This window comes from Corythoichthys intestinalis, chromosome 16, assembly GCF_030265065.1.
Source record: "Corythoichthys intestinalis isolate RoL2023-P3 chromosome 16, ASM3026506v1, whole genome shotgun sequence".
Taxonomy (NCBI): domain Eukaryota; kingdom Metazoa; phylum Chordata; class Actinopteri; order Syngnathiformes; family Syngnathidae; genus Corythoichthys; species Corythoichthys intestinalis.
Genome location: NC_080410.1, coordinates 9,092,374 through 9,119,956, shown reverse-complemented (window position 1 = coordinate 9,119,956; position 27,583 = coordinate 9,092,374). Strand labels below are relative to the sequence as shown.

The window sequence follows — 27,583 nt, the reverse complement described above, 5'->3', positions numbered from 1 at the left end:
TGGAGATTGTGTACCAATAAAACATTGACTCTACTGTAGTTTCTTCGAAACCACGTGATTTCTGCGTACCAAGGTAACATTGTCTCCACATGGGGGCGCCAGTGCACATTAAAAACAACTAGCTGTCGTACCAAAAGAACTGCAACCTGAATAAAAAAAAATCCTGAATAGCAATAAAATAGATGTTAACATGTACCTGTTAAAACAATTCATGAAAAGTGGTTTTGCAAGCTTAGTGTATTAAATATAAATAAATCAATGTTAATCAGTAAACAAAACATTGAATTTGAATAACTGACAAAAAATTGACACACAAATGTTAACAATACAAAACAAACACAAAAATAAAGACCACACAACAATGTTATACCCAAATAAATATTTACAGTGCGTCTTAAGTGTCAATCAATGATGCAAACACACCAGCCATTACCACATTTGAGTCCATACTGTGGAATGAAAAGGGGCAATTTAAGCACTTAGTGGAAATAATTGTACAACCAATGCCAAATAATATCCCACGTGGTTACCTTCCCATCTCTATTTAAACTGTACTAATGCCAAAGGATCCTGGAATCCTGCTGCTGAAGTCTCTCAAATACACCGTATGGAATACATTGGTTCCACATTCTGGAATGGGAGAAAGGAAACTTGTGTGTGACCAAAACTATATGCAATTTATTTTTGTTTAAGTAGCTGCATTGATAGGGAAAACAGGTTTTTCTCACCTTAATGTCTTAATTTTCTTACATTCTCTCAGGCTGGCTCCCAAGCATTGTGCACCAACATCTGATAGCTTATTATATTTCACGCTGTCGGGAAAAATGTTTATACTTTGTATGTGTCTCATCATTCCAATAATAATAATAATAAATACTATCCTAATATTAAAAATGCTGAACTGTCAACTATCTCGCTTTCAAGATGTGAGTCATGCAGTCTTACTCTAAGTCAGTCAGTGATGCCATGTGAGGGAGAACAGCAGCTAAGGCTGAGGCACCATTGTCAGAAATCATGTTGCTGTAGAGGCTGGAAAATGGGACAAAGAAATGGAAGAACATAAATCTATTGTACAAATGTGTGTTTGTGTCCAAATGTGTGTATTCATACATTAAACAGCGCAGTTTGGATAGATCCGTCAGTCTCGTCACCATTTTCTGCACCCCGTTGTCCCCTATGTAATTCTGTGATAGACTGTATACCGCAAAGCAGGAGAACACAGATAAATTTACTGTATTTATAGGAAGCCATTGCAAAAGCAACTAAAGATAGCAGGAAAATCTAAAAAAAAAATAATAATTAAAAAAAAAAAGAATAGCACATTATTAGCTTTCTAATAACCAGAGTGCTAACAATGCAATCTACTGTAGGTTATTAGATATTATTCTGTGATCTTAATAGAATACAGTGAGGAGCAGAAGTATTTGCACCCCTTGCGATTTTGCAAGTTCACCCACTTATAAAAAAGGTAGAGGTCTGAAATTTCAGTCATAGATGCATTTCCACTCAGAGACATAATCTAAAAAAATCTAGAAATCCCATTGTATGAATTTTTAAATAATTTATTTGTAATTTACTGGGATTCATAAATATTTTTACCCCTGAGAATCAGCAGTAATTCTGACACTCAAAGAGTTTGAATTGGAACGCAGCTTGGTGAGAATAATTCAACAGTTGCGGGAATTGTTAGAAAACGGAAAAGGCTAAACATGACTGATAATCTACCTCGGACTGGAGCTCCATGTAAAATCTCTCCTCGTAGGGCATCACTCATGATGAGAAAAGTGAGGGCTCAGCCTAGAACTACACGGCAGGTGCTGGTCATTGACCTGAAGAGAGCTGGATGCACAGTTTCAAAGGCTACTGTCAAAAGAACACTACGGTGCAATGGTTTAAAATCATGCATTGCACAGAAGGTTGCTCTGTTGAAGCCAGTAAATGTGAAGGCCCATCTGAAGTTTGCCAGGGACCATTTGAATCATGCAGATGGGTCATGTGAGAAAGTCATATGGTCAAAAGAGACCAAAGTAAAACTTTTTGGTGCAAACTTTACTCTTTGTGTGTTGAGGAAAGAGAAGGATGAGTACAATCCCAAGAACACCATCCCCACTGTGAAGTATGGGGGTGGAAACCTCATGCTTTGAGGCTGCTTCTTGGCAAAGGGGACAGGATGACTGTTCTGTATAAAGCAGAGGACGAATAGTGAAATGTATCGTCAGATTTTGAGCCACAACCTCCTTTCCTCAGTCAGAGACTTGAAAATGAGCCGCCAGGATCTTCCAACATGACAATGATCCGAAGCACACAGCCAAGCTGACCAAGGAGTGGCTCCGTAAAAAGCATATCAAGGTTCTGGATTGGCCTAGCCTGTCTCCAGACCTCAATCCAATAGACAATCTCTGGATGGAGCTGAAACTTCGTGTTTGTCAACATCAGCCCTGAAACCTGACAGATCTAGAGAAGATTTGTGTGGAGGAATGGGCCAAAATCCCTGCTTCCACAGGTGAAAACCTAGTAAAGAACTACAGAAGGCGTCTGACCTCTGTAATTGCAAACAAAGGCTTCTTCAGTAAACATTAGCACTGATTTTCTCAGGGGTACAAATACTGAAGAATCCCAGTAAATAAATAATTTTTAAAAAATCCTGTATACAATGTGAGTTCCGGATTTTTTTCTCTCAATTATGTCTCTATTAGTGGAAATGCATATATGATTGAAATTTCAGACCTCTATTTTCTAAGTGGGTGAACTTGCAAAATCACAAGGGGTGCAAATACTTCTGCTCCTCACTGTAGATGGTGAGTTACATTTATATGACATACTTCAGTATCTGAAGAAAACAGAGGGAGCCAAACGTTTCAGCTAATTGCTCAGCTCCTTTGTCTCCAATATTGTTGCCCTCCAAACTGTAACGTAATAAGATTGACTCATTGAATGCCATTGAGTGACGGACGTACTGACTAGTGTTGCACCGATACGGATACTAATATCACTACCGGTACCGATACTTCACTTAAATGAGGACAAAGAAATAACGCGCAGATGCTGCGCAATATGTACTTTACAAGATTGGCCAAGATGGCTGCCAGAAACGCACACCACCATAAAAAAGGGACCACTTGTCACCCTTCCCAAGATGATGATGGACATCCAATCGTGTGCTGTCTAATCATCCTTCTGAAATGAGTTATCACTAGTAGACGTCCAATCCATTCGTTGATTTGCTGGCAGCCCTCTCACTTCAACTGGATTAGACGTCTAGTGCTGTCAAGGGCAGCTTATAAATTCAAAATATAAAATTTGTTTTTCCTCTGACCAAGATGCACCCTCCCACCAATTAGTTAATCACAGAACGTTTGCTCATTCGCCTCTCACTTTGAATGGATTGGACGTTCAGCACAGTCAATGGTAGACAACGAGTTAAGTAATGTCTGACCAAGCCATGATACCAATTATTTTACATTCAAGTGCAGTAATTTAGTGTGAAAAGAAAACAAATATTACAACGTGGTATTAACACCACAAAGCCAGGTACCAGAATCGGGAGCCCAAAAAATGGTTTCGGTGCAACACTAGTACTGACAAACAAATACAATGGAAAAGTGGAATATTACTCTAAATGTTGTAGTTCACATAGACTTGGTAGAAACTCCGACAGCTTCAGGAAAGCTAGGGGCCCACGTTCCGGACCAATGCTTGAAGGAGAAAAAGCCATGTGACACTGTCAGGTTAGGTTGAATCAGGGGTGTCCAAATATATTCCACATCGGGCCGCAGTTGGTGCTGGATTTCATTTGAACAAAACTAGACGACACCTTTTAACCAATCTGGTGTTTTACAAGTGGAATCAGTTGATCGCAGTCAGGTGCTGCTTGTTATAGAAAAAACTTCCTTACATACCGTAAATTTCGGACTATAAGCCGCTACTTTTTCCCGTCATTTTGAATCCTGCGGTTTATAGTCCAGTGCGGCTTATTTATTGATTTATATGGGTTAATAGGTAGCACTTCATTTGACAGCGGCATCATAAGACTGTCATAAGAACTGTCATAACTATAACACGACACTACCATGAATGCTGAATGCTTACGTTATTAAGTGTCATCTGGCAAATTGTGTCACTAACTCCATTTATGTCAATCTTGGATCTTTTACATCCATTCAAAAGTGAAATAATTTGCCAGATAGCACTAAATGACATCTGTTAAAAACATTCACTAATGCTCATGACAGTGTAATGTCATAATTATCTTATCTAATGACAGCCTTATGGCGCCACTGTCAAATAAAGTGTTACCTAACACCATAACTAGCAATTAATGAAACAACTGAAAAAGTAACTGAAAAAATAATTAGCACAGAACATGAATTTTGATTGTTATTTGCATCTGTAGCAGTGCAATGCATGCTAGGAGGCATGTTGGACAACAACAGTGTTGACAGCAGGTGGCAGCAGAGGTTGACTGTCTATCCCAAGGGAGCAGCGATGGCCAAATGAAGCTTCTTGAAGCAAGGAAGATTTGCAGCCATTTGGTTCATAGCTTCATGGTGGTTCATTTGGTCTTATGACAGTCGTATGATGCCGCTGTCAATCGAAGTGTAACCGGTTAATATCTTTTGGTGTAAACATCCCATAATACAGTGAGGACAGCTGCGGCTTATAGTCCAGTGCGGCTTATCTCTAAACAAATGCCCTTTTCGTGCCAAATTTGGTGGGTGGCGGCTTATAGTCAGGTGCACCTAATAGTGCGAAAATTAGGGTAAACGGTCTGTGCTCGATTGGTAGGAACAAAAACCAGGACCCACAGCGGCTCTTGAGGACCGGTTTGGACACCCTTGGGTAGATCGATCAAGTACATGATTTACATTAGTTTAAATACAGGTAGTCCCAGGGTCATGAAGTATCCGATTTACAGGATTACGACTTTACGACACCAGAGTCTACTCCGACCTACGCAGCCGCCATTTTTTTTCCAGTCATTTTTTGTTTTTGTTTTGTTTTTTTGGGTCACGTAAACAGTACCTTATTGTACCTCACAGTATCAAATTTTTTACTTTATTTTATATATTTTTGACTGTTCTGCCCTTTGGCGAAATGTGTATTGATTATAATTTTGACTTTGTTTAGTGATGCATGCTTTTAATTTGGCACAGGAAGTGTGGAGCAGGTAGTACTACCGCACGCGAGTAAGAGCGCACGTACACGCACGAAGAAGAAAGTATTTGCATATATGAAGAAGAGCGCATGCACACACGAGGAAGAGCGCATTTGCTCCCACGAAGAAGTCGCGCAGTCGGGCGAGCGAGAGAGGGGAAAGATTAGCTTAGCTCGCTGTCTAGTAGCTGGAACTTAGCTCCAATGTCTCTGCGAGGACAGTACAATGACTTATAATACATGTTTTTGATAGTTATTTTGAGATTTAGGGGGTATTTCAGGGTACTTTAAGGGTTAATTCCATTTAGGCTGAAATTCAGGATACGTCGGCAGCATGGGAAGGGAATTCATTTGTAACCTACTACTACCGGTAGTCTATCTGGTGGTCATTAAGATCAATCACAGCTGACGTAATTTTAAAAACCATAGCAGTGATAAGGTCATCATATCGTCAAAATATTTCCAAAGCCGAACTACTCACTCTATTTCCAGTTTGTGCAGCCCGTTGACTGCCGGAACTCCTTTCTCTAGGAGGACATCAGGTTCTGCAGGGCTACAGATATCCAAAAGTACAAGTCAGGTATGTGTCAAAATGTATTGCATGAGCTCTTGTTGATGTGAGTTACCAGTCTAAGAGCCGCTTGTTCATATGAATTTTCACGAGCCTTGATAGATGTTCTATTTGATGCAGATGCATGATCTTCAGAGGGTTGATGTTAAACTTTTTCACATATTGTTGAAGGGACTTTCTTCCCCCACTCTGCTGTAACTGCTGCCACAGTACAATTACATCAGCGATGCATGCTCTAAACAGAAAACACATAACTTTGATGATCAGTGCCCAGCGATGGGCTATTTGGCACTATCTGGAGGTATGGTGGGGGTAAGGTGTTATACAAACCCATACCTATATGTACTGCAGCTGCCAAGCCCCACCAAGGACCTTAGATTTGAAATTGGAATCCCAGTGTCCTCCAGATCCAAAGAAAAAGCTCTGCTTCCATTCTCAGCCCTTTCAAGAATTTTCTGCACAACGTACGCGTCTGGCGGTCCAAGTGGAATTCCACGAAAGGTGAGGACCTCGGGTAGGTTTTCTACCAGGTAAGTAGCCAATCGTGCCTCTCCAATGTCACTGTTGTTGTCATGTAAAAGACCTGCTTCAAAGATATAGTGGCATAACTCTAGGAACTGATCAGGGCACAGGTTAGTAAGGGTAAGACCCGTAAGATGCTTAGTGAACAAGGCCCGCCTGCTAGAGTTAATGTCTAGATGAAGCCTGCGTAGCTCGCTTCTTGGAAGGAACATGATTCCCAAAGCAAATCGCTGTGTTAGCTCTTGCGCCTCTCCTTGGGGACGTTGACGTCCCGTTGCAGCAGACTGGGAGAAGAGGTTCTGCAGGAGGTTCTGAGGGCAAACATTTCTGGGAGGAAAGGAAAATGAGCTCAGCATGACACACAAGGGTGATAGTGTTGATGAAAGGACACACTTTGCATATTTACAGCAATTTTTCAGTACAACAGTGAATTATTTTTTTGGGGACGGGTGTTTAGATTACCACTAGAATATTGTTGAATTTGTTTGTTCTTTTAAACTCTATCAATTTTCAGCCTTTCTTATAGCTAGTGAGGAAACATTTTACCTTGCCTTGGACAAATGAATTCCAGCCAGATAACTCTGAAGGAAGGGATCTGCCCACTGTAAGAGACTGTTATCGTCTCCATCATTTTCTTGTAAGTTCATATTGTGTTGATTTTGCCGTTGTTCTTCCAAAACATTCTCTTTCTTTTCCTGGACTTGCTGAATTTGGACCTTGCAACAGGACTGTCTTGCCCTCCCTCGATAAGAAAGGAAAAGTCCCTTCCTGATCCCAAATGCTTTCAGTTCCGAGCATACATCTCTGGGCAGAATGGATGTGTTGGACTTCACTCCTTCCCAGGCCAAAGAGAATAAACAGGACAACAATTTCTTTTCATAGATTTCCCCAGTCTTAATCTCCTTTGTTTTTATTTTCCTTTCTCTCCTTGTTGATCGCATTGTTCTTTTGCTCACTTGTGCTTTGCTTGTGTTTTGTGCTTGAGTGCAAGATCCCGACTTGTCATTCTCTATTTTAAGATATACAACTTTATGGCAGAGCTCAGTTAAACTGTTGGGAAGTCCCTCTGAACTTTGGGTGTGTTCCAAAACCAAACACACAAGTCGACAGAGTCTAGGATTCCAACAAAGATGACACAGATAGCTACACTTTTCTAAACATTTGAGAGCAGATTCTCTAAGGTCTGGATCAGAAAAGTACTTAGAAACATATGTTTCTATATTTGGTGCGGTAAATCCAATAGCCTCCAAAATGCTGTCAAGTCGCCGCAATAGTTGGCAGGCAGTGCCTCTGGGTCTTGCCGAAATCAGAAGACTGGATCCTGGAAGGACCACCCTTTGCAAGATGGCAGAGAATAGCTGTCTAGCTGTAGATGACTTCGCTTTAGTGTCTTTGTCTAACAAGGTTGTAAAGTCTTTTTCCTGAAATAGAAGTTCATAGTCCCGAACATTAAATCCATCGAAAATGAAGAGCACACGTTTAGGGGCTGCAAGGACTTGAGCGTACACTTCCTCAGTGTCGGAGGAGTCACAGGAGGCAATGTTAAAAAAGTCAAGCAGGAGGGTCTGAAGACTGTAGTGCGACTTTCCTAAAGTGACGAGAGCACTGCTATTCAATAAGAATATAAAGTCAAATTGTGGAAGGCAGTCTTTGGCCCAGTCCTGGCATAGCTTCCTAATAAGGGTGGTCTTTCCCATGCCAGTTTTGCCAAGTAGTAGTATGTACCGTTTTGGTTTGGCTCCATTCGAGTTCTCAAATACCTATGGAGAAAAATGGAAAAATGACATACAATATACAGAATATATACACTGCTGGCCAAAAGTATTGGCACCCCTGCAATTCCGTCAGATAATGCTCAATTTCTCCCAGAAAATGATTGCAATTACAAATGCTTTGGTACTAATACTTTCATTTATTTGCTTGCAATGAAAAACCACAAAAGAGAATGGAAAAAAATTAAATCATTTACATTTGACAAAAACTCAAAAAATGGGCCGGACAAAAGCATTGGCACCCTTTGAAAAATAATGTGATGCTTCTCTAATTTGTGTAATTAACAGGTGGTGGCAATAACTAAACCACACTAGCAGCCAGTTAAAATAGCCAGTTAAAATGGATTAAAGTTGACTCAACCTCTGTCCTGTGTCCTTGTGTGTACCACATTGAGCATGGTGAAAGAAAGAAGACCAAAGAACTGTCTGAGGACTTGAGAAGCAAAATTGTGAGGAAGCATGGGCAATCTTAAGGCTCCAAATCCATCCCCTAAGGCCTGAATGTTCCTCTGTCTAAAGTGCCCAGTGTCATCAATAAGTTTAAAGCCCATGGCAGTGTGGGTAACCTTCCTATATGTGGACGGAAAAGAAACATTGTTGAGAGATTTCAACGGAAGATTGTGCGGATGGTGGATAAAGAACCTCGACTAACATCCAAACAAGTTCAAGCTGTCCTGCAGTCCGAGGGCACAACGGTGTCAACCCGTACTATCCGTCGGCGTCTGAATGAAAAGGGACTCTATGGTAGGATACCCTAGAAGACCCCACTTCTGACCCAGAGACATTAAAGGCCAGGCTGGAGTTTGCCAAAACCTACCTGAGAAAGCCAAAAACGTTTTGGAAGAATGTTCTCTGGTCAGATGAGACAAAAGTAGAGCTATTTGGGAAAAGGCATCAACATAGAGTTTACAGGGAAAAAACGATTTTTTTTTCATTCTCTTTTGTATTTTTTTATTGCCAGCAAAATAAATGAAGATATTATAACCAAAGCATTTGTAATTGCAATGATTTTCTGGGAGAAAATGAGCATTATCTGACAGAATTGCAAGGCTGCCAATACTTTTGGCCAGCAGTGTATATATAAAACAGTATACGAACTAGTGTTGCACTGACATTTTTTGGCTCCTGATACCTGGCTGTCAGGTATCGGCAAATCCAGTCACAATACCACTTTTAAATTTACAGATTTTTTTTTCTTTAATACTAAATTTCTGCATACTCACTTGAATGTAAAGTAATTCTATCATGGCTTGGTCAGACACTGCTTACTCATTGGCTGCCAAACATCCAATCCATTTGAAGTGGGAAGGTTCCAGATTTGGGGTAGTAATGCGTTACATTTACTCCGTTACATTTACTTCAGTAACTTTTTGAGAAAAATGTACTTCTAATAGTAGTTTTACCACACCATACTTTTTACTTTTACTTGAGTAGATTCGTGAAGAAGAAATACTACTCTTACTCCGCTACACTTGCGCTACGCTATTTTTCCTCTTTGTTCTACATATTAGATTTTCCTTTTTTTTTGCCAGCAAAGCCAACAGTCGCTCTACAAGTTTCACCACGTTTTACCACTGCTAGACACACTAAACACGCTGGCGTTAACTCTCTTAGCTGGTGGGAAACATTGATGACAGTGCTTACTAACCTTTAATTTTGTATAAATGCGAAATCATATTGGAGGTATTGCCTCCTCGGCAGCCACCCTCCACAAACATGTTTTAAATGTCAATTGGCCCACCTCCTCTAAGCCGTGGCCGTCTGTAACTTTTGTGTCGCCAAAGTATTCCCATACCAACGATTTCGTTTTCTTAGATTGGGGAAAAAGTTAAGGATTTTCACTCCTCCAGCCATTGTGTAGCACAGCTGACTCACTGACACTGAGCAACAACCGGTGGGGGAGGGTTGAGCCTTGCAGTTGCAAGCGAGGGATTTCTCCCTGCATTTTTGGGACAAAAAAATAGCTAATACCTTAGGGGCGGCTTGACAGAATTTTTTTTGCGGTTTTGAAACCTTGACGTTTTCATACCACTGTATACCTTAAAACTGGTAATCGGCACATGCCTACCAATGAGACGTCGCGAGAATAACCACATGACTACATTGTACCAATCAGACTCAGGCTTGCCGTTCTTTGATTACGCCGGCCTGTTTAATCAAGTGGCGTCTTTAAAGCACCGTAAAAAAAGGAAGTATTTGACATAGAGCGCTGCTCTCAAAATGACTTGAAAGTGCAGATTTTAACCTCTCTCCCAGTTTTTATTAGGCACCGATTGACCATGAAAAACCGGAGATATGATACTTTTAATTTCATAATAGGAACTGTGATGGAACTATTCACTATTCAGCTATTCAAACTAGGAACTATTTTCTCAAATAGAGGGCACTCGTGCTCTTTGGACATGCTTAATTTCTGTCAATTTTTGTTTGTCTCACCGGAATTTAAGGATTTTTTTTTTCTTTGGCTTAATGTGGTTATGTAACAGGTTACAGGACAGTATGATAATAACAGTTCATATAGATATCTTTGTGCTGAGATAAAAATGACCGTTGTTTAAAAAAAAAAAAAAAACATTGTCAGCAGTTACTCACAATGTTACTCATTACATGAATATTCTTTCATCAAATCCTTTTTTTTTTTTAACATGTCATTGAATACCATATTTTCTGCACTATAAGGCGCACTTAAAAGCCTTCAATTTTCTCAAAAGCCGATAGTGCGCCTTATATATGGATCGATATTAGTTAATCATGGCACGACATTCCCATTTGATGCAGCTTAATTTAATAATGGACGCATAATGCAACCCCAACAATTACTACAACTGGGGTTTATAATGCAGTGCTCCCTATATATGAAAACAGCTTTAAAACAGGCCATTCATTGAAGGTGCACCTTATATTCCGATGTGCCCTATAGTGCGGAAAATACGGCACATTTTTGGATGACTACTTTTACTTTTACTCGAGTAATATTATTTTGAGTAATGCGACTCTTACTTGAATAAAATTTTTGGCTACTCTACCCACCACTGGAAGGTTCATTCGCTGCCACCCTCCCGATACAAATGGATTTGACTTCTACTGGGGATAAACTAATTGAAATTCAAAACAGAAGGATGATCGGATGCCACACAACTGGACGTCTATCATCATCTTGGGAAGGGCGAAAACTACTTTTTTTTTACGCCATCGTGAGCAGCCGGCGGCCATCTTGGTTAGGATGATCGGTGGTTGGAAACTAGATCTCAAAGAGTACATATTGCGCAGCATCGGCACATTGTCTCTCAGTACTCCCCGTTGTTTTATTGCCATATCAGTACCAATACTAGTATCCCTATCGGTACTGATACGCTAAAGCTAATACAAACAAGTAATACCATATTATACTATATGTGAACATAGTCTTTATAATCTTGAAATAGTTTTAAAATGTATAATGCACCATTAAGAGATAAAGGGAACATATACCTGGGTCAACTTGATCAGTCTTTCTTGTCTGTCCATATCTCCCATGACCGCCATCTCTTTGTTCAGACATCTATTCTTTTTTTTGCCAGAGCGACACATCTCTCTTTGGATCACTTGTACAGCCACGTAATGAGATGTCAAATTTTGCCTTGGTTCCATCTCCTCGCAGATTTGATGCATATGCGCTTTGGCCATTTGAATGTATTTCATTACACTCTCTGATGATAAAACAAAAGCACTTAACTGGTTGCTGGCAGATTTCGAATTAAAAAAAAACAAAAAAACTTACGAGGCATATCAAACTTTACAGGAGACCTCTGAACTGCAGTTGACTCCTTACTTTGAGTCATCTCTAAAAATGGAGGCATGGTATTAGTAAATGACACTATTGCAGAAAATAGACTCAAAAACTTTCAGTTGTACTTACCATTATTGCAAGGGGGAGACATGAATCTGCTAGTAGTGTCTGACAATGTTCCAGCTGGTGATGAGCTCTTTACGGCAGGTACTATTGCATTGTCCTCTTTATTAAGAGATAGGGATGTTTTAGAACTTAGAAACTTAATGCATGACCATACACATATGCAGTACTAGAATGACTGTCATGTTGTATCATAAATTTAAATCGCTCTGGAGTATAAATCGCATTTTCGGGGATAATTCTATTTGATCAGAGACCAAGAACAAACATTTTATTATTAACAATAAAATGGAGAACAACAGGCGAAATAGGTGTCTGTTAACATAACATAATAATATTTACATTCATTTTGCAAGGCGAGCATTTAATAAAATGTACAAAATAACAACTGCACTTCATTATATTTAGATGGAAAACGGTGGCATTGTATGCAGGTATAGCAGTGCTTCTCAATTATTTTGAGAGAGTGATAGTTTTTATTTGTGCCGCAGGCAGTATCAGCCCTTTTGCTATGGTGTGGGGTTATTTTGCATTGAGCAAATTGGTATGTCACCACATGGCTTTGTGGCTATGGATGCCTTTGATGCTAACAGCGCTCGCTGTTTTAATGATGTAACACTGACAAAGAGGGATGATTGTTGGCAATATTTGGCACGTTTTCTCTAGGAAAAAAAAAAATCAAGCGACTTATCAATGTTATTGGGGTCTAAAATCTTTCAGTGACGTCTTAATCGATTTGGTTTCCTGCTGAAGGCTGCAAACATTTTTCGACACAGTAAACAGACTGGTCTTTCCTCGTCTCCTACTGTATTAAAGGTCAAAGCCAAAAGCTATATACGCTTCATCGTATTTCCTCGTCTTAGTTCCTCATTTCGCCAGTGCTCTTTGCTGCGTGCTCTTGTTTGGTTATGAAGGGAATAGTATCATTTCTCGTATTTACCTGTTTACCTGTTATTTACCTGAGTAATACCGTTTGTATTACTCTAACAGACTTAATATAATATAATCAATCAGGGAATAGCTTCTTTTCTCGTATTGACTTTTGGACTGTTTGTATTCCTCTTACACACCCAATATAAAATAAATAGCATTTATATCATATTTTAAGAAAAACAGGCAGACATAGTTTTAAAAAAAACAAGCAGAATATTTTTGATATTATGAAAAGTTGCAGTTGGAATGGGAATGATTAGAACTTGCAGCGCCAATACAACGTGCAGATAAGGATAGAAAGATACAGGACGCCTTCTGGTCATGGAGCCCAACGCGCGCGCCATGCAGCTGACTAAGCAAGATTGACGCTGACAAGCAGGTCATAGGCAAGATATCTACAAGCCTACGTCTGCACCACCAACTCCAGCAATAGGTTCTTCCGGACAGTCCACAACAAATGGCGGGACATCTAAAATTGCCAAAGGAACATCTGATACAGAGGAACCCGCGACCGAGAAGTGAACACTCAGCACTCGTGGCGCTGAAGTGGCAAAATCCTCAAAACTCGTTGCCCTGACAACAGTAACGGCCAAATCCTCCTATCCAATCCACAAACATACAATAATCCTAAACAACGCCCAAACACACCCTTCTTCCAGACCACAGCCCGCCTCACCAGAGCCTTTAAAAGACTGAATGTTTAACTAATCATTGTCATTTTTCTCGGGAATCTTTTGTTGACTTGTAACATGGTGACCCCCGGATCCTCGCCTGGGCCCGTCTGTATTGTATGATTGCTGTCGAGTTGGAATAAATTGTGAACTTTTGTTTCGAAGCTTTTTTACAGCTTTTAAAATGGAGTCAGTACAAGGGGTTAAGACTAAGGTGAGCGCGTGGAGTTTGGCCTTTTGGCCGGGTTGTCGGGGTTCTGCCGGCCCGGGTCGTTGGAATTGCGCTAGCGCAGTTCCAGCGGCTCGGCTGGCGTGATTCCGGCAATCTAGCGAAAAGGTTAGATTCCTTCAATTAAAAGATACTGCGCACACCCTGAAAATGAGCGTGCCACTGCCAACTACTGAGTGGATGTGCAATTACACTTAAAAAAAAAAAAAAAAAAGATCCCTGAGGTCACATGTGCCCCCCCCCCCCCCCTGCATCGCTCTGAGCGCCCCAAACTATTTGAGAAGTACTGTGGTATAGTAACATGCAGTAATGCATGGCAAATCTAAAATGGATCTGTATACATAGATTCTTGCAAAGCTTTACTACATGCATAAAGCTCACCCACCTGGGGGAAGGGGCGGAACCTGGAGTTTGTATCCTGAAAGGGATGTAGGAAAAGGTGCTAGAGCCATGGAGCAAAAAAGAAAAAAATCTGAGAACTGTTATAGGAATTATTTTATTTGGCACAGAATTGATTCCATATTGTACTAACCCAGATACAAGTACATCAACTGTGCAATTGTTCCCCTGAATGATAATTTACTTACCCAAAAGCAATATTGGTGCAGTAACAGTGGGTATCGGCAGGCTGAGAACTGGAAGAGGAATCGTTTGTGTCCTAAACTGATTAAATGTAGTGTCTGGGATTGTGACAAACTGGATAGAGGGATGGTGATAAAAGAGGCTTTGTGGTGGTGAGGGACACGACTGATCTTCCCGACTCTGCACTGATGCTCTATCAGTACCTGGAAAAAAGACCAGAGAATTGTAATCACATCTAGTCAATCTTAAATTTCTTACTGAGTCTATTGCAGTATTTCTGCCGCTTTTTGAAAACGCTGCGCATGATTTAAGATATCAGTTTCCAATTTCGGTAGGTGGAGTGGAGAAAATGGGGGAGTAGGATTTGATGAAATGTCATGTATATTCAGAAAAGACAGTCAAAAATTTGTACCTTCAGTTTTTTGTTTTTTCGATGTGGAATTCACGTTTGGCACAGTGTTCTGTTTTGATAACGTAGCTGCTGAATAGGGGAAAAAAAGAGAACTTTTGTTCTAGTAAGTCCAGCAGTTATCGTGGACAGGTAGCCTTTTCTTATGCAGGTGAATAAGTGCTCACTGGGTGTTTACCTCTGGGTCTTTTTTGAGGAATAGCCATTTTTCCTGTTGGTTCAAACATTTCTGCCAGCTGTTTTCTGTGTGTGTTAGGCAGCTCTTTTGCCAAGTGAATGTCTGCTGCAAATCACAAGGAAGTTTGTAAAACTGTTTACTTGTTCTTTTTTTTAATACCATACACCATTAGGATCTGCAAAGGCATCGTTTTGCATTAAGTGGCATGAAAACGTTGGGTTACTTGAACTCAAATGTTTTGCATGCATCAGGACATTTCAAAAGCTTCCTCTTTCATTTTGACTGTTCTAATGAAAATGGCATCATATTTTATTTTTGTTTCTTCTGATTAAAATTGCTCAATGCTCAATGCCAACCTTTGATTTAAAGTACTGCCAGTGCGGTCCTAGCCTACATCGTGCCCTGGTCAAACAGACGCTTTTGCGAAAAACCAAAAACAATTGACCCAGAAAATACGTCGCACGAAGTGTACAAAGGGAATGTTGCTCCTACCAACATGGCTGCCCTGAGGCCATTTTGGTAGGGGAGATGAACTCTCTTTTCATGTTTCTGGCTTGAATTGAAATGAGTTTATCAGTTGTAAATGTCCAATCCATTTGAAGTCCGAGGGTAGCAGCAAATCACTAATTCGCTGCCAGATCTCCTACTTTAAATGAATTGGACATTTAGCGCTGTCAATTGCAGCCAATGAGTTAAGCACCGTCATTTCTGATCAAGCCAAGATAGCAATTCATATATAATACATTAATACATATGCAGTACTTTAGTATTTTTAAAAAATCTTTTAAGTTGCATTGGTACGTCGGCCAATACCACACAGTGAAGTATCTAAAATCAGTATTTGGCTCTTATAAATAAAAGTGGAGAGGACATCCTTACTGTTTTCATCAAAAGTCAATGTAGATTCATCACTAAAGATGCTGTCTGTTTCTAGAAGGAAAAAAGAAATCTAATTGTTTTAATATTAGATGATATCATAATCATTTTTGGTGGCAACATACCAAGCATCTTCACCAAGTAACTGTCATCCATGAATTCTGTTAAATCATCTGAAACAAAACAAAAAAAAAGATCACTTAATGAAACATCTTTCTTGAGTTATTTTGATATGCTTATAATTACATTACTACAATATGGTTACCATTCAGCTGCCATAACATGCACAAGACTAAGACTAAATATGGAAACTGTATTAATAATGTTGCCAGTACATATAAGTTAATTCTCATATTTGTTTGACTTGGTCTGTCATCATTAGGGATGGGAATTGATAGGATTTTTACGATTCCGATTCCATTATCGATATTGCTTAACGATTCGATTCTTTATCGATTCTCTTATCGATTCTAATTTGGGGAAAAAGAAGAACAAACGTTTTGATTGGCATCGAGTTTGTTTAATCAGAAGTCACAACCTTACAAACTCACAACGAGATCAAAAGAGGCCCAAAGCCTCAATGTTAACTGTGGCAATAAGTGGCAAATACACAAGAATGTGTAAAATTTTACCGAAACATTTATCTAATAGAAATAAAAAATATTGGTATATATTGGCAGATAGGTTTTTGTTCTGCCTTTGGCAATATGTGTTAAAGCAGGGGTCCCCAAACTTTTTCCTGTGAGGGCCACATAACTTTTCCCTTCTCTGATGAGGGGCCGGGGTCAGTTTGTAACAGAAAAAGTGTGACGATTGCAGAAGCACATAAATGTAAAAAATTATTGTTTTTCAGAAAGCCACAATCAAATAACCCTTTCTGGATTCTTTATAATAATAATAATAATTAATAATAAAAACACTATTAATTAAATAGATAATAACCAAATAACCCTCTCTGAATTCTTCAAGGAAAAGGCCAGAAAATAAATAACACGATTGAGAAAAAAAAAATTCAAAATGGCCGGACCAAATGTGGAGGCGGGCCGTATTTGGGCCGCGGGCCGCAGTTTGGGGACTGCTGGGTTAACGTGTATTATTTTACCATTAAATTGAATTGCATGCCTTTTAGTTTTTGTGGCGCTTACACGCTCAAGTGGGGGCGCCCTTGCGCTTCCTCACGCGAAGACGAACGCGCTCACGTGAAGAAGAGCGCGCTTACACCCAAGGAAGAAATGCAGCATCCAAGTGAGTGAGCGAGTTAGTGAGAGAGGGAAACACTTCTACGAGCCTACGTTCTTTGTTAATGTTAATATCTACAGAGGCAACGCCTGTATGTATCATCTTTTGTGTTGTTGTTGTTGTGTTTCCACTCGCGATCGGACACTTAAATCCAGTTGTGTAGTGGTTTGAACGATGTGCTAATGCTAGCGAACGAATGCTAACCATACTGTTATTAGCAGCTAATCATCGCTGATTTACGTTGATGCAAACCTGTTTGTTATTGGGGACGAAATTGATTTGTTTCATTTCTATTCTTAGTTTCACTCTTCAAGTGATGGTTGAATAAAGTCAGCAAATTATACCAACGTCTTCTGCATCGTCATTTGGGAGTTTAGCTAGCTGTCTAGCCAGGACTGAGCCTTAGCCTCTCTGTGAGGACAGCGCTGTCGTATTCCCTCCCGATGTAGTTATCTCCACCTTGCAATGACTGCAAGTCGCTTTGTTGTAATTTTTCCTCGTGAAGTGAAGACACACTTTCGAGCGTTTGAACCTACGTGCTGTCATTGTTATGTTTATGGCTGCAATGCTCGTGCTTACCCGTCGTAACCTTTCATTTTCACACTCTTTCCTGTTGAAGTGTAGTCAAACTTTGGAGCGAGTGGTTCTTGGCGCCATGCTAGTTTGATGCGTCTGGACAACAACACGCGTCACGACGCAATACGCGTCTTTAGGAATCGTTAAAGAGATCGTTAAGGCTTTTTCATTGTGATGTCGAGGCCTCGAAACACTCGGAACCGGTTCCAAATTGGAATCGGATTTCGATTCCCATCCCTAGTCATCATTCTCAATCTTTTTTACATTTGGCAAATGAGAAGGTCAGCGGTTTCAGTGACTTTATTCATTTATACAATGCAGGTGTTTCTCCTGCGTAAGATCGTACCAGGTAAAGCTTCATGGTCAGGCCAGAAATCGGTGTCCTGCATGGTGGAACCTACACAAAGAATGTGCAAAGAATGACTCCTACAACTCTGGAACACTGAAATACGTATAATCAAACTAAAATGCAAGTTTCAGTAAAAAAGTAACTTTTTTTGTTTTTCAGCCATCATTATTCAAAATCAAAATTGGGACATCCCTTGTTGATAGTCAATTCACCTCTGCTCATGCTCATCAGCTTACATCTCTCCTTCACCTTTCCCTACACTCTGCCGTTCTACTTTGTCTAGACAGAAGTGGGGATATATCACTGTAACGGTTATGTATTAGTCTTTCTAAACTGGTAGGTTGTGACGTAAAAGTGGTTTATGTTACCTAGGTGGGTTACTTAGCTCAAACCCTAACCCTTTCATTCCTCCTTGCCGATTTATCCTCGCTGCAAGCAAAACACTAATATCCATTTGCAAGAGTAATGCTGTTTCACTCAAATAGAAATAAAAATTACAGGTTACAGGGACTGCAGTAACAAAATATGAAATTATAACAAAATAATTTCCATAAATTTCTAAATTGCACCAAACACCCCGGACAGGATGTAAAAAGTGGACATGTCCGGGCAAAAGAGCACGCTTGGTCACTCTAGGCTAGCTGGTTGGCAGACTGGCTTGCTGACAGACTATTTGGTTTACAGACTGACAGACATAAGCGGAGTTTAAGGGGGCATCCCCCCTGGTGGCCGAAAAGTGTCATTGCATGTAATTGACTTTCCTATAAATTATTTTAAAATTGAGTTTTCCAGTATAAATTGTATAGAAAAAATACAAATCAATAAAACAAACAACAAAAATCAATGAAAAGAACAAAAAAATATTTTTATAATGGGTCAAAATTTGTATGACCCATATTCCCGATTTGTGTTGTTATTGTAATTTTACTCCTTGCCACTAAGGGCTGTGAAACGTTTCTTTCAACTGACCTGGAGTCAGCCCCTGTACACTTAAAATGACAGCTAATCATCACACAGGGGTAGTTAGGTGAGTGAAAGAGTTTTTGACAGTGGCTTAGTGCATTGTGCTCGAAAGGAATGCATTCATTTTGTTTGTTCCGTTTTGAATACGTTTTTGATTGTTTTGGTTTGTTACTTTTATGTGGATAAAGAGCATTTGAGTGCTTTGAGAATTACAAGACGCCGCCAAAATAAACTTTTGGATAAGAGAAATGGATTCGCTTTGTATGCATCGCTTCTTCAACTGCACTGGGCGCACATCCTCACGAAATTATTTTTCAAACTGATAATGTGACTAGCACCTTAGATGGTCATACTTGAACTACAGTAATAACAGATTTTAGGTCATCCTACAAGTAAAACGGTAAAACCTTGCCTTTTTTTACGTTCAGTACGTATGTTACGCAGGGGTGGAAGTGGCAAGAATTTCTTGCCGTAACTCCCCGACGTGAACGTCGCCACGGAGCCAGAAATGTTATTTATTTTTTCTTTCATTTTTTGGGGGGCGGGTCAAACCTCTTAAACTACTGAAATGCAAAGAAAACTGTTGTAGCAGTTAGTTCTAGAACATATAGAAAAACTGATTTTCATTCTTTATTGTATTTTTTCAATGATTTGCAAAATAAAAGCAAAAACAGCAATAACCCCAACCTCCATCTCCTAATTCCCCCCCCCCCCATTTCCTCACATACTAAATGCCGAATTTCAATTTTAACTACTTAATAGGATGTATATTAAAATTGAAGATAATGTAAACATTTACTTTTTAAAATTTTTAATAATAAAGATCTAAGTAACATATATTCAGAAAAATAAGTAGAAAGGACTCATATTAAGCAGAGTGAAATGGAATATATTTTGAAGATCGCGCAAACATTGACTTTTTTTTTTTTTTTAAATCATAAGGAAATGAATAAGTAGCCTAACAAATATAAGTCCAAAGTGCACATTGACAGCTAAGATGTTCTGAACCTCCCCATCTGAGCAAATAAAACTAAATATGATAAATAAGCCTCCTCAACTCTTTCATTGCTCCTAAAGATTTGATCAATTTTATGTTGTATTGCCTTTTTTTGTCGCATCAATTCAACTTTTTTAAAAAATTTTTTTGCTGTTCAAGAAAACATGCACATTTGAACCAATCAGAGCTAATTATCTCTGCTCATCACATGTCAGTATGTCGGCCAATTAAACGGATAAATGAGTCCAGGAATTTTGCTTTGCTGCGTGCATTCGCACATTGACGTGACCATAGGCGGAGTTTGATTTTTGGGCCAGGGGTATGGAGGTAGATTTGTGTCTTTATTATTCAATCAAAAAAAATGTTGCTTCAATCAAATAAAAAGTTGCTTCAATCAAAATATATTTTTTCAATCGAAGAAAACGTCTCTTCAATCAAAAAAAAAAATGTGTTTGAATGCAAAAATAAATTTGAAACTCAAAAAAATATATTTGAAAACTTTTTCTTTGATTGAAAAATTTTTTTTTGATTTAAGTCAAGTTTTTTTTTAAATTGAAACACCATTTTTGATTGAAGTCATGTCATTTTGCGTTCGGACCACATTTTGGCTAGGACATTATTATTCAATCAAAAATTAAGTCGCTTCAAACAAAAAAACAAAAAAAATTTTCAAAAGAAAAATCACTTCAATCCAAAATTTTTAAAAATTCAATCGTAGAAAAAAAGGTTTGAATGTGAAAAAATATTTGAGACTCAGAAATTCGCATTTGAACACTTTATTTTTCATTCAAACCGTTTTCTTTGATTGAAGAAATCCTTTTTGTGTTCAAGCCATATTAGGGGTAGGACATTTGTGTCATAATCATTCAATCGCAATAAAAGTTGCTTTAATCAAAAAACTATTTTTAATCAAAGAAAAAAATCATTTGCAAAAATATATATTTTTTGAAAATTTTTTTTTTAATTTGAAATATATATATTTTTTATTGAAGTATCACTTTTTTTGAAAAGCAAAAAGTTTTAAACTTTTTTTTTTCAAAGTGGAAAAAGTTTTGAACACACTTTTTTTTTTGAAGTGGGAAAAGTTTTGAGGGCACTTTTTTTTCCATTGAATCATTTTGACACAAAGATTCAACTTCAATGCTAGTTCCGGTGTGTTTGAGTGGCAGCTGATTGCGCCAATGGCATAAAAGTATGAAGCAAGAATAATGGCCACTAGGTCTCCATCCAGCCATCGGAGTCTCCTGGAGTCCAAGCCGAATATAGGGCACTGGTACGGGGGTGTAACATCGGCATTTCACCGGAGTACGGTGCCCTGCTGCTTAATGTGATTCAACACGGCGAACTTCACCCGCTACCCTGACGTGACGGTTGGCAATCGGTTCCAACCGGAGTGTCCGCGACGCGCCGGTACAAGAGTGGTCGGCGAGTGGCCCGACACTAGCCTGCCCAGTAAGAAAGTGGACTACCGGCGAGTCGCCGGCGTCCACGCCTGGAGCCCCATCACTTCAACTTTGAATGAGTGTTGTGTCATTCGCGGACCGTCCACTCGACAGCCGGCCTCCGCGCCTGGTGGGTGATATCGGGGTCCGACCAGTGTGCCGCGACAGGGCAACGTGCCGTTGCGGGTACTCCGGTGAAATGCCGATGTTACACCCCCGTACCAGTGCCCTATATTCGGCTTGGACTCCAGGAGACTCCGATGGCTGGATGGAGACGTGGTGGCCAATGGCCATTATTCTTGCTTCATACTTTTATGCCATTGGCGCAATCAGCTGCCACTCAAACACACCGGAACTAGCGTTGAAGTTGAATCTTTGCGTCAAAATGATTCAATCGAAAAAAAGTGCCTTCCAAACTTTTCCCACTTCAAAAAAAAAGTGTGTTCAAAACTTTTTCCACTTTGAGAAAAAAAAAAAAGTTTAAAACTTCTTGCTTTTCAAAAAAAGTGATACTTCACAATAAAAAAAAATATATATTTCAAATAAAAAAATATATTTTCAAAAAATATATATTTTTGCAAATGATTTTTTTCTTTGATTAAAAATAGTTTTTTGATTAAAGCAACTTTTATTGCGATTGAATGATTTTGACACAAATGTCCTACCCCTAATATGGCTTGAACACAAAAAGGATTGCTTCAATCAAAGAAAACGGTTTGAATGAAAAATAAAGTGTTTAAATGCGAATTTCTGAGTCTCAAATATTTTTTCACATTCAAACCCTTTTTTTCTACGATTGAATTTTTAAAAATTTTGGATTGATTTTTCTTTTGAAAATATTTTTTTTTTGTTTGAAGCGACTTAATTTTTGATTGAATAATAAAGACACAAATGTCCTAGCCAAAATGTGGTCCAAACGCAAAATGACATGACTTCAATCAAAAATGGTGTTTCAATTAAAAAAAAACTTGACTTAAATCAAAAAAAAAAATTCAAAGAAAAATAGTTTTCAAATATATTTTTTTGAGTTTCAAATTTATTTTTGCATTCAAACACATTTTTTTTGATTGAAGAGACGTTTTCTTCGATTGAAAATATATCTTTTGATTGAAGCAACTTTTTATTTGATTGAAGCAACTTTTTTTTGGATTGAATAATTAAGACACAATTCTACCTCCATACAGGGGGGCACAACATCTTGATGACCCCAAAACACAGTGTCAGCAATAAAATTAACTTACAAGAATATGTATAATAATAAGTTGAAAATGAGCGTTTTTTAATTTCCCATCATTCTCCAGGGGAATTCTAAATCAGGCTGCTTAGGATAGCTATACTTTTCGCCAAGATCATCATCCATTGAATATGGTACGGCCGCCGGTGTCGTGCCAATGTAGTTACCCCAGTCAAAAATTGTACCCCCTGGGCGGAGCCATATGGAGGTAGATTTGTGTCTTCATTATTCGGTCAAAAAAAAAAGTGTTTGAATGCAAAAATAAATAAGCAACTTTTTTGATTGAAGTAATGTTTTGCGTTCGGGCCACATTTTGGCTAGGACATTTGTGTCTTTATTATTCAATCAAAAAATAGTTGCTTCAAACAAAAAAATCACTTAAATAAAAAAAAAAAAAAAAAAAAAAGAAAAATTTCAATCAAAGAAAAAAAAGTTCTTGAATGCGAAAAAATATTTGAGGCTTAAATATTTGCATTTGAACACTTAATTTTTAATTTAAAAAGTTTTGATTTCAGCTAGCCTTGTTTTTGGGCCATATTATGGGTAGGGACATTTGTGTCTAGATCATTCAATCCCCAAGAAAGTGGCTTCAATCCCCCGAAAAAATTTTCAAACAAAAAAAAATCATTTGAAAAATAAAATTGCCCTAATTTTAAAAAAATAATATGCAAAGCAAATGACCGTCTAAGGTGCTCGTCACATGACCTGTTCGGAAAATAATTTTGACCCATTATAAAAATCTTTTTTTTGTTCATTTATTTTTGTTGTTTGCTTTAATGCTTTACAACTTTTATACATATATACAAAAGTCAATTACATGCAATGACACTTTTCGGCCGCCAGGCTCCATTGTTTCTATATTCTGTCCTCTTACCACAGTCAACAAGATGATCAGGGACCACAGCAACCTACCCACCGACAACCCTCGCAGCGTCTGCAACGCCGTGCCCATCTCCGAGCCACAGGAGCCACAGAAGCCACCCCCCCCCCTTAAACTCCGCTTATGGACGTGACTCATCATCGTCAGACTCGGATAACTGCAGCAGCTCGGGAAACCTCCATGCCGTCCGTGGAATAAAATAAATTAATAAATATTAGTGGAAACGGATTACGCTACACAAGCACTTTATTATGCTTGTTGTTAACACTTGTGTATGTAAATCTGATGTTGGTAGATTGTTTTCTTCTTGGAGATGAAATGCTTGTGTGGCAGCTTAGCATTTTTTTATTTTTTTATTTTTTACATAGTGTTTTGACAGTTTCCATCATATTTTTGGAATCAAAGCACCGTGTACCAGAACTGCGTTCTGGCCCTGAATCTTAAACCGGAACTGCGTTCCTGACCGTTCTGGCCCACTTTCACCCCTGATGTTACGTTATATGATAGAAGAAAAAAACAAAAGTTTTTTTTGATGGATGGGCCATGTTTAAAAACCTCGTAGATAACTACATCAACAAAACATAGAAATCAAGCAAATCCGTGCAGCACAGTGGCTCCGCCCAGGAGGTACAATTTTTGACGAGGGTAAATGCATTGGCATGGCGCTGCCGGGAGAACTAAATTCAATGGACGACGATCTTGGCGAAAAGTATAGCTGTCCTAAGCAGCCTGATTTAGAATTCCCCTCAAGAATGATGGGAAATAAAAAAAAAACGGCCATTTTTAACTAATTACTGTATAATAAATTTTCTTGTTAATTTTATTGCTGACACTGCGTTTCGGGGTCATCAACATGTTGTGCCCCCCCCTGCCCCAAAAGTCAAACTACGCCTATGCTGACAGACTACCTTTTCTCATGTTTGATTTCGTTACAAATGGTATATGCACTTTCTTCTTTCATTATTGCTTTATCTATTCTATAGCATAAATAAAATGCTCTTAATCCCAAGGGTTTGTTCTGTGTGTATTAAATGAGTTAAAATTCACTGGAACTTTAAGTTCTAATAAAGAAAAAATACACTGAAATCGAAGACATTCCAAATACTTTGTCGTTTTTATTTTGCAGGGGGGAGAAATCGTAATCGATATCGAAAGAATGCGTTTGAGAGAAAATAATCAGGTTTTTCTTGTCAGACAAAATCGAACGACCCTGGCTCACATCGTTTATAAATACTATTAACATGTATAAAGAACAGTTTTACGGTGTGTGCACCCGCGATGTGCCCCATCGGAACCAGCAAAGCAATGAAACTTACCCAGCCAGTTCGGTTCACCAACTGCTGCATAAACAACAGAAGTCTAACACGCCTCAAATGCTGCACGTCTTCGTGTGATCCACACCTCAACTGATTTGTTACGAAATCATAGTTTTACTTTCTTTTTGACGGACCTCAAAGTGAACGGGAGACATTGTTTGGAAAATAAGGAAAGACTCTAATCGAACAAAGTGAAACATTGAAGATAAATAATAAATAATAATAATAATAAATATATATATGCAGGTTTATTTCAAGCAGTGGTGGATAAAGTACTCACTTTTTTTTTTAAATTTAAGTAAAAATACAGATCCAGGTGCGAAATTAAAAATTAAAAGTACAAGTATCTTAGAAAAAATGATTCAAGTAAAAAGTACTTGCTTTAAAATTTACAAGTAAAAAGCATAGGTGGGTAGAGTAGTCAAGAATTTTACTCGAGTAGTGTTACTTCTAAATAGATTTACTCAAGTAAAAGTCAAAGTAGTCATCCAAAAATTAAATCAAGTAAAAAAGTATTTGTTGATAAGAATACTCAAGTAATAAATACTCAAGTAATGAGTAACATTGTAACTGCTTAAAATGTCTTTTTTCCCCCCATGTATATATTTTTTCTCAGCACAACTTTATCTGTATTGTTATTATTATACTGTGCAATAATCTATGATATGACCATATTAGGTCAAAGAGAGGAGGAAAAAAATCATTGAAATCAGGCCAGAACAACGCCAGCATGAGTGCCCACTACTGGGAAAAAAACAATGTTACATCTGAATGGTATCATGGGGTCATATGATTATTGTTGCGATGTCTCATTTGTGAACGTGAGACAGCCACTGGCGGCATCTCTGGCTAAATTAAAGTCAATATGTAGAATAAACAGGAAAAATGTAAGGACTCTAGTGTAAACCAAAGTAGCAGAGTATTGTTTTTTCTTCACAAATCTACTCAAGTAAAAAGTACTGCGTGGTAAAACTACTCAAAGCAGTACATTTTTCTCCAAAGGTTATTAAAGAAAATGTAACGGAGTAAATGTAACGCGTTCCTACTCACCTCTGGTAAACAGTAAAAGGATTTTCTCCTGACGCAAACTGTACTGTATGTATATACACTCACCGGCCACTTTATTAGGTACACCTGTCCAACTGCTCGTTAACACTTAATTTCTAATCAGCCAATCACATGGCGGCAACTCAATGCATTTAGGCATGTAGACATGGTTTAAGACAATCTCCTGCAGTTCAAACCGAGCATCAGTATGGGGTAGAAAGGTGATTTGAGTGACTTTGAACGTGGCATGGTTGTTGGTGCCAGAAGGGCTGGTCTGAGTATTTCAGAAACTGCTGATCTACTGGGATTTTCTCGCACAACCATCTCTAGGGTTTACAGAGAATGGTCCGAAAAAGGAAAAAAATATCCAGTGAGCGGCAGTTCTGTGGGCGGAAATGCCTTGTTGATGCCAGAGGTCATAGGAGAATGGCCAGACTGGTTCGAACTGATAGAAAGGCAACAGTGACTCAAATAACCACCCGTTACAACCAAGGTAGGCAGAAGAGCATCTCTGAATGCACAGTACGCTGAACTTTGAGGCAGATGGGCTACAGCAGCAGAAGACCACGCCGGGTGCCACTCCTTTCAGCTAAGAACAGGAAACTGAGGCAACAATTTGCACAAGCTCATCGAAATTGGACAATAGAAGATTGGAAAAACGTTGCCTGGTCTGATGAGTCTCGATTTCTGCTGCGACATTCAGATGGTAGGGTCAGAATTTGGAGTCAACAACATGAAAGCATGGATCCATCCTGCCCTGTATCAACGGTTCAGGCTGGTGGTGGTGGTGGTGTAATTGTGTGGGGAATATTTTCTTGGCACTCTTTGGGGCCCCTTGGTACCAATTGAGCATCGTTGGAACGCCACAGCCTACCTGAGTATTGTTGCTGACCATGTCCATCCCTTTATGACCACAATGTACCCAACTTCTGATGGCTACTTTCAGCAGGATAATGCGCCATGTCATAAAGCTGGAATCATCTCAGACTGGTTTCTTGAACATGACAATGAGTTCACTGTACTCAAATGGCCTCCACAGTCACCAGATCTCAATCCAATAGAGCATCTTTGGGATGTGGTGGAATGGGAGATTCGCATCATGGATGTGCAGCTGACAAATCTGCACCAACTGTGTGATGCCATCATGTCAATATGGACCAAACTCTCTGAGGAATGCTTCCAGCACCTTGTTGAATCTATGCCACGAAGAATTGAGGCAGTTCTGAAGGCAAAAGGGGGTCCAACCCGTTACTAGCATGGTGTACCTAATAAAGTGGCCAGTGAGTTTATATACACACACACACATATGTATATACATACAGAGATCTGAGTCAATATTGGACAGAAACAGAAAATTCATTGACTGCTCAGTTTAAAACTGTGCATAATGGAAAAAACAAGCAATAAAACTGACTGTACTGTAAACAAAACCTTAACAAGATCAAAAACTCCAAAATTTATCCTAATGGCAGATTTCAAGCAACTATCAGGTGCACACCGCCACCTACTGTACAAGAGTGCGCAGCACTTATCTGGACGTGCGCTGCGCTCACTGTTGGTTTTATTGGTCAATATCTTGTTCACCTGCCTAGTCTTGCTTGTATTCACGTTGCTGCCCCTAGTGCTCAATTACGGTATACAGTAGTTGTGCGGGGCTTATCAATGCGTCGGAGGCATGAAAACGAAAATATCTATTCACTATGAGGAAAAAAAAAAATGTTTAATGCAGCTAAAAGTATTGGAGTAAAAAG

The 27,583-nt window shown here is 38.9% G+C and overlaps 1 protein-coding gene across 6 annotated transcripts; it reads right to left on the bottom strand.

The window, feature by feature from the left end:
* On the bottom strand, positions 1-26,297 carry ciita (class II, major histocompatibility complex, transactivator). 6 transcript variants are annotated; one of them, XM_057818022.1, is made up of 22 exons: positions 25,836-26,296; positions 17,951-18,001; positions 15,915-15,962; positions 15,793-15,843; positions 14,914-15,018; positions 14,739-14,807; positions 14,332-14,529; positions 14,130-14,186; positions 11,918-12,013; positions 11,780-11,842; positions 11,491-11,708; positions 6,794-8,007; positions 6,062-6,574; positions 5,781-5,960; positions 5,636-5,707; positions 3,615-3,695; positions 2,823-2,906; positions 1,111-1,194; positions 946-1,029; positions 729-812; positions 531-630; positions 1-449 (listed from the first exon to the last, which is right to left on the bottom strand). In XM_057818022.1, exons 2-21 carry the CDS (start codon positions 17,991-17,993, stop codon positions 555-557), a joined length of 3,420 nt encoding a protein of 1,139 aa, XP_057674005.1. In that variant the 5' UTR covers positions 17,994-18,001; positions 25,836-26,296; the 3' UTR covers positions 1-449; positions 531-554. The 6 variants fall into 6 exon arrangements, with proteins under 6 accessions (XP_057674005.1, XP_057674006.1, XP_057674007.1 ...); XM_057818023.1 differs by having other exon boundaries at positions 1-630; positions 14,739-14,804; positions 25,836-26,297; XM_057818024.1 differs by having other exon boundaries at positions 1-630; positions 14,914-15,015; positions 25,836-26,297.
* Between the last annotated feature and the right edge of the window lie 1,286 nt (positions 26,298-27,583).

Coding starts and splice junctions, on each gene's coding strand:
- ciita (XM_057818020.1), bottom strand. CDS start 17,993: ATGCAGGACACCGATTTCTGGCCTGACCATGAAGCTTTACCTG. Junction 8,008..11,490: donor GACTGATCAAGTTGACCCAG/GTATATGTTCCC, acceptor TTTTCTCCATAG/GTATTTGAGAACTCGAATGG. Junction 813..945: donor GCATCACTGACTGACTTAGA/GTAAGACTGCAT, acceptor TTTTCCCGACAG/CGTGAAATATAATAAGCTAT.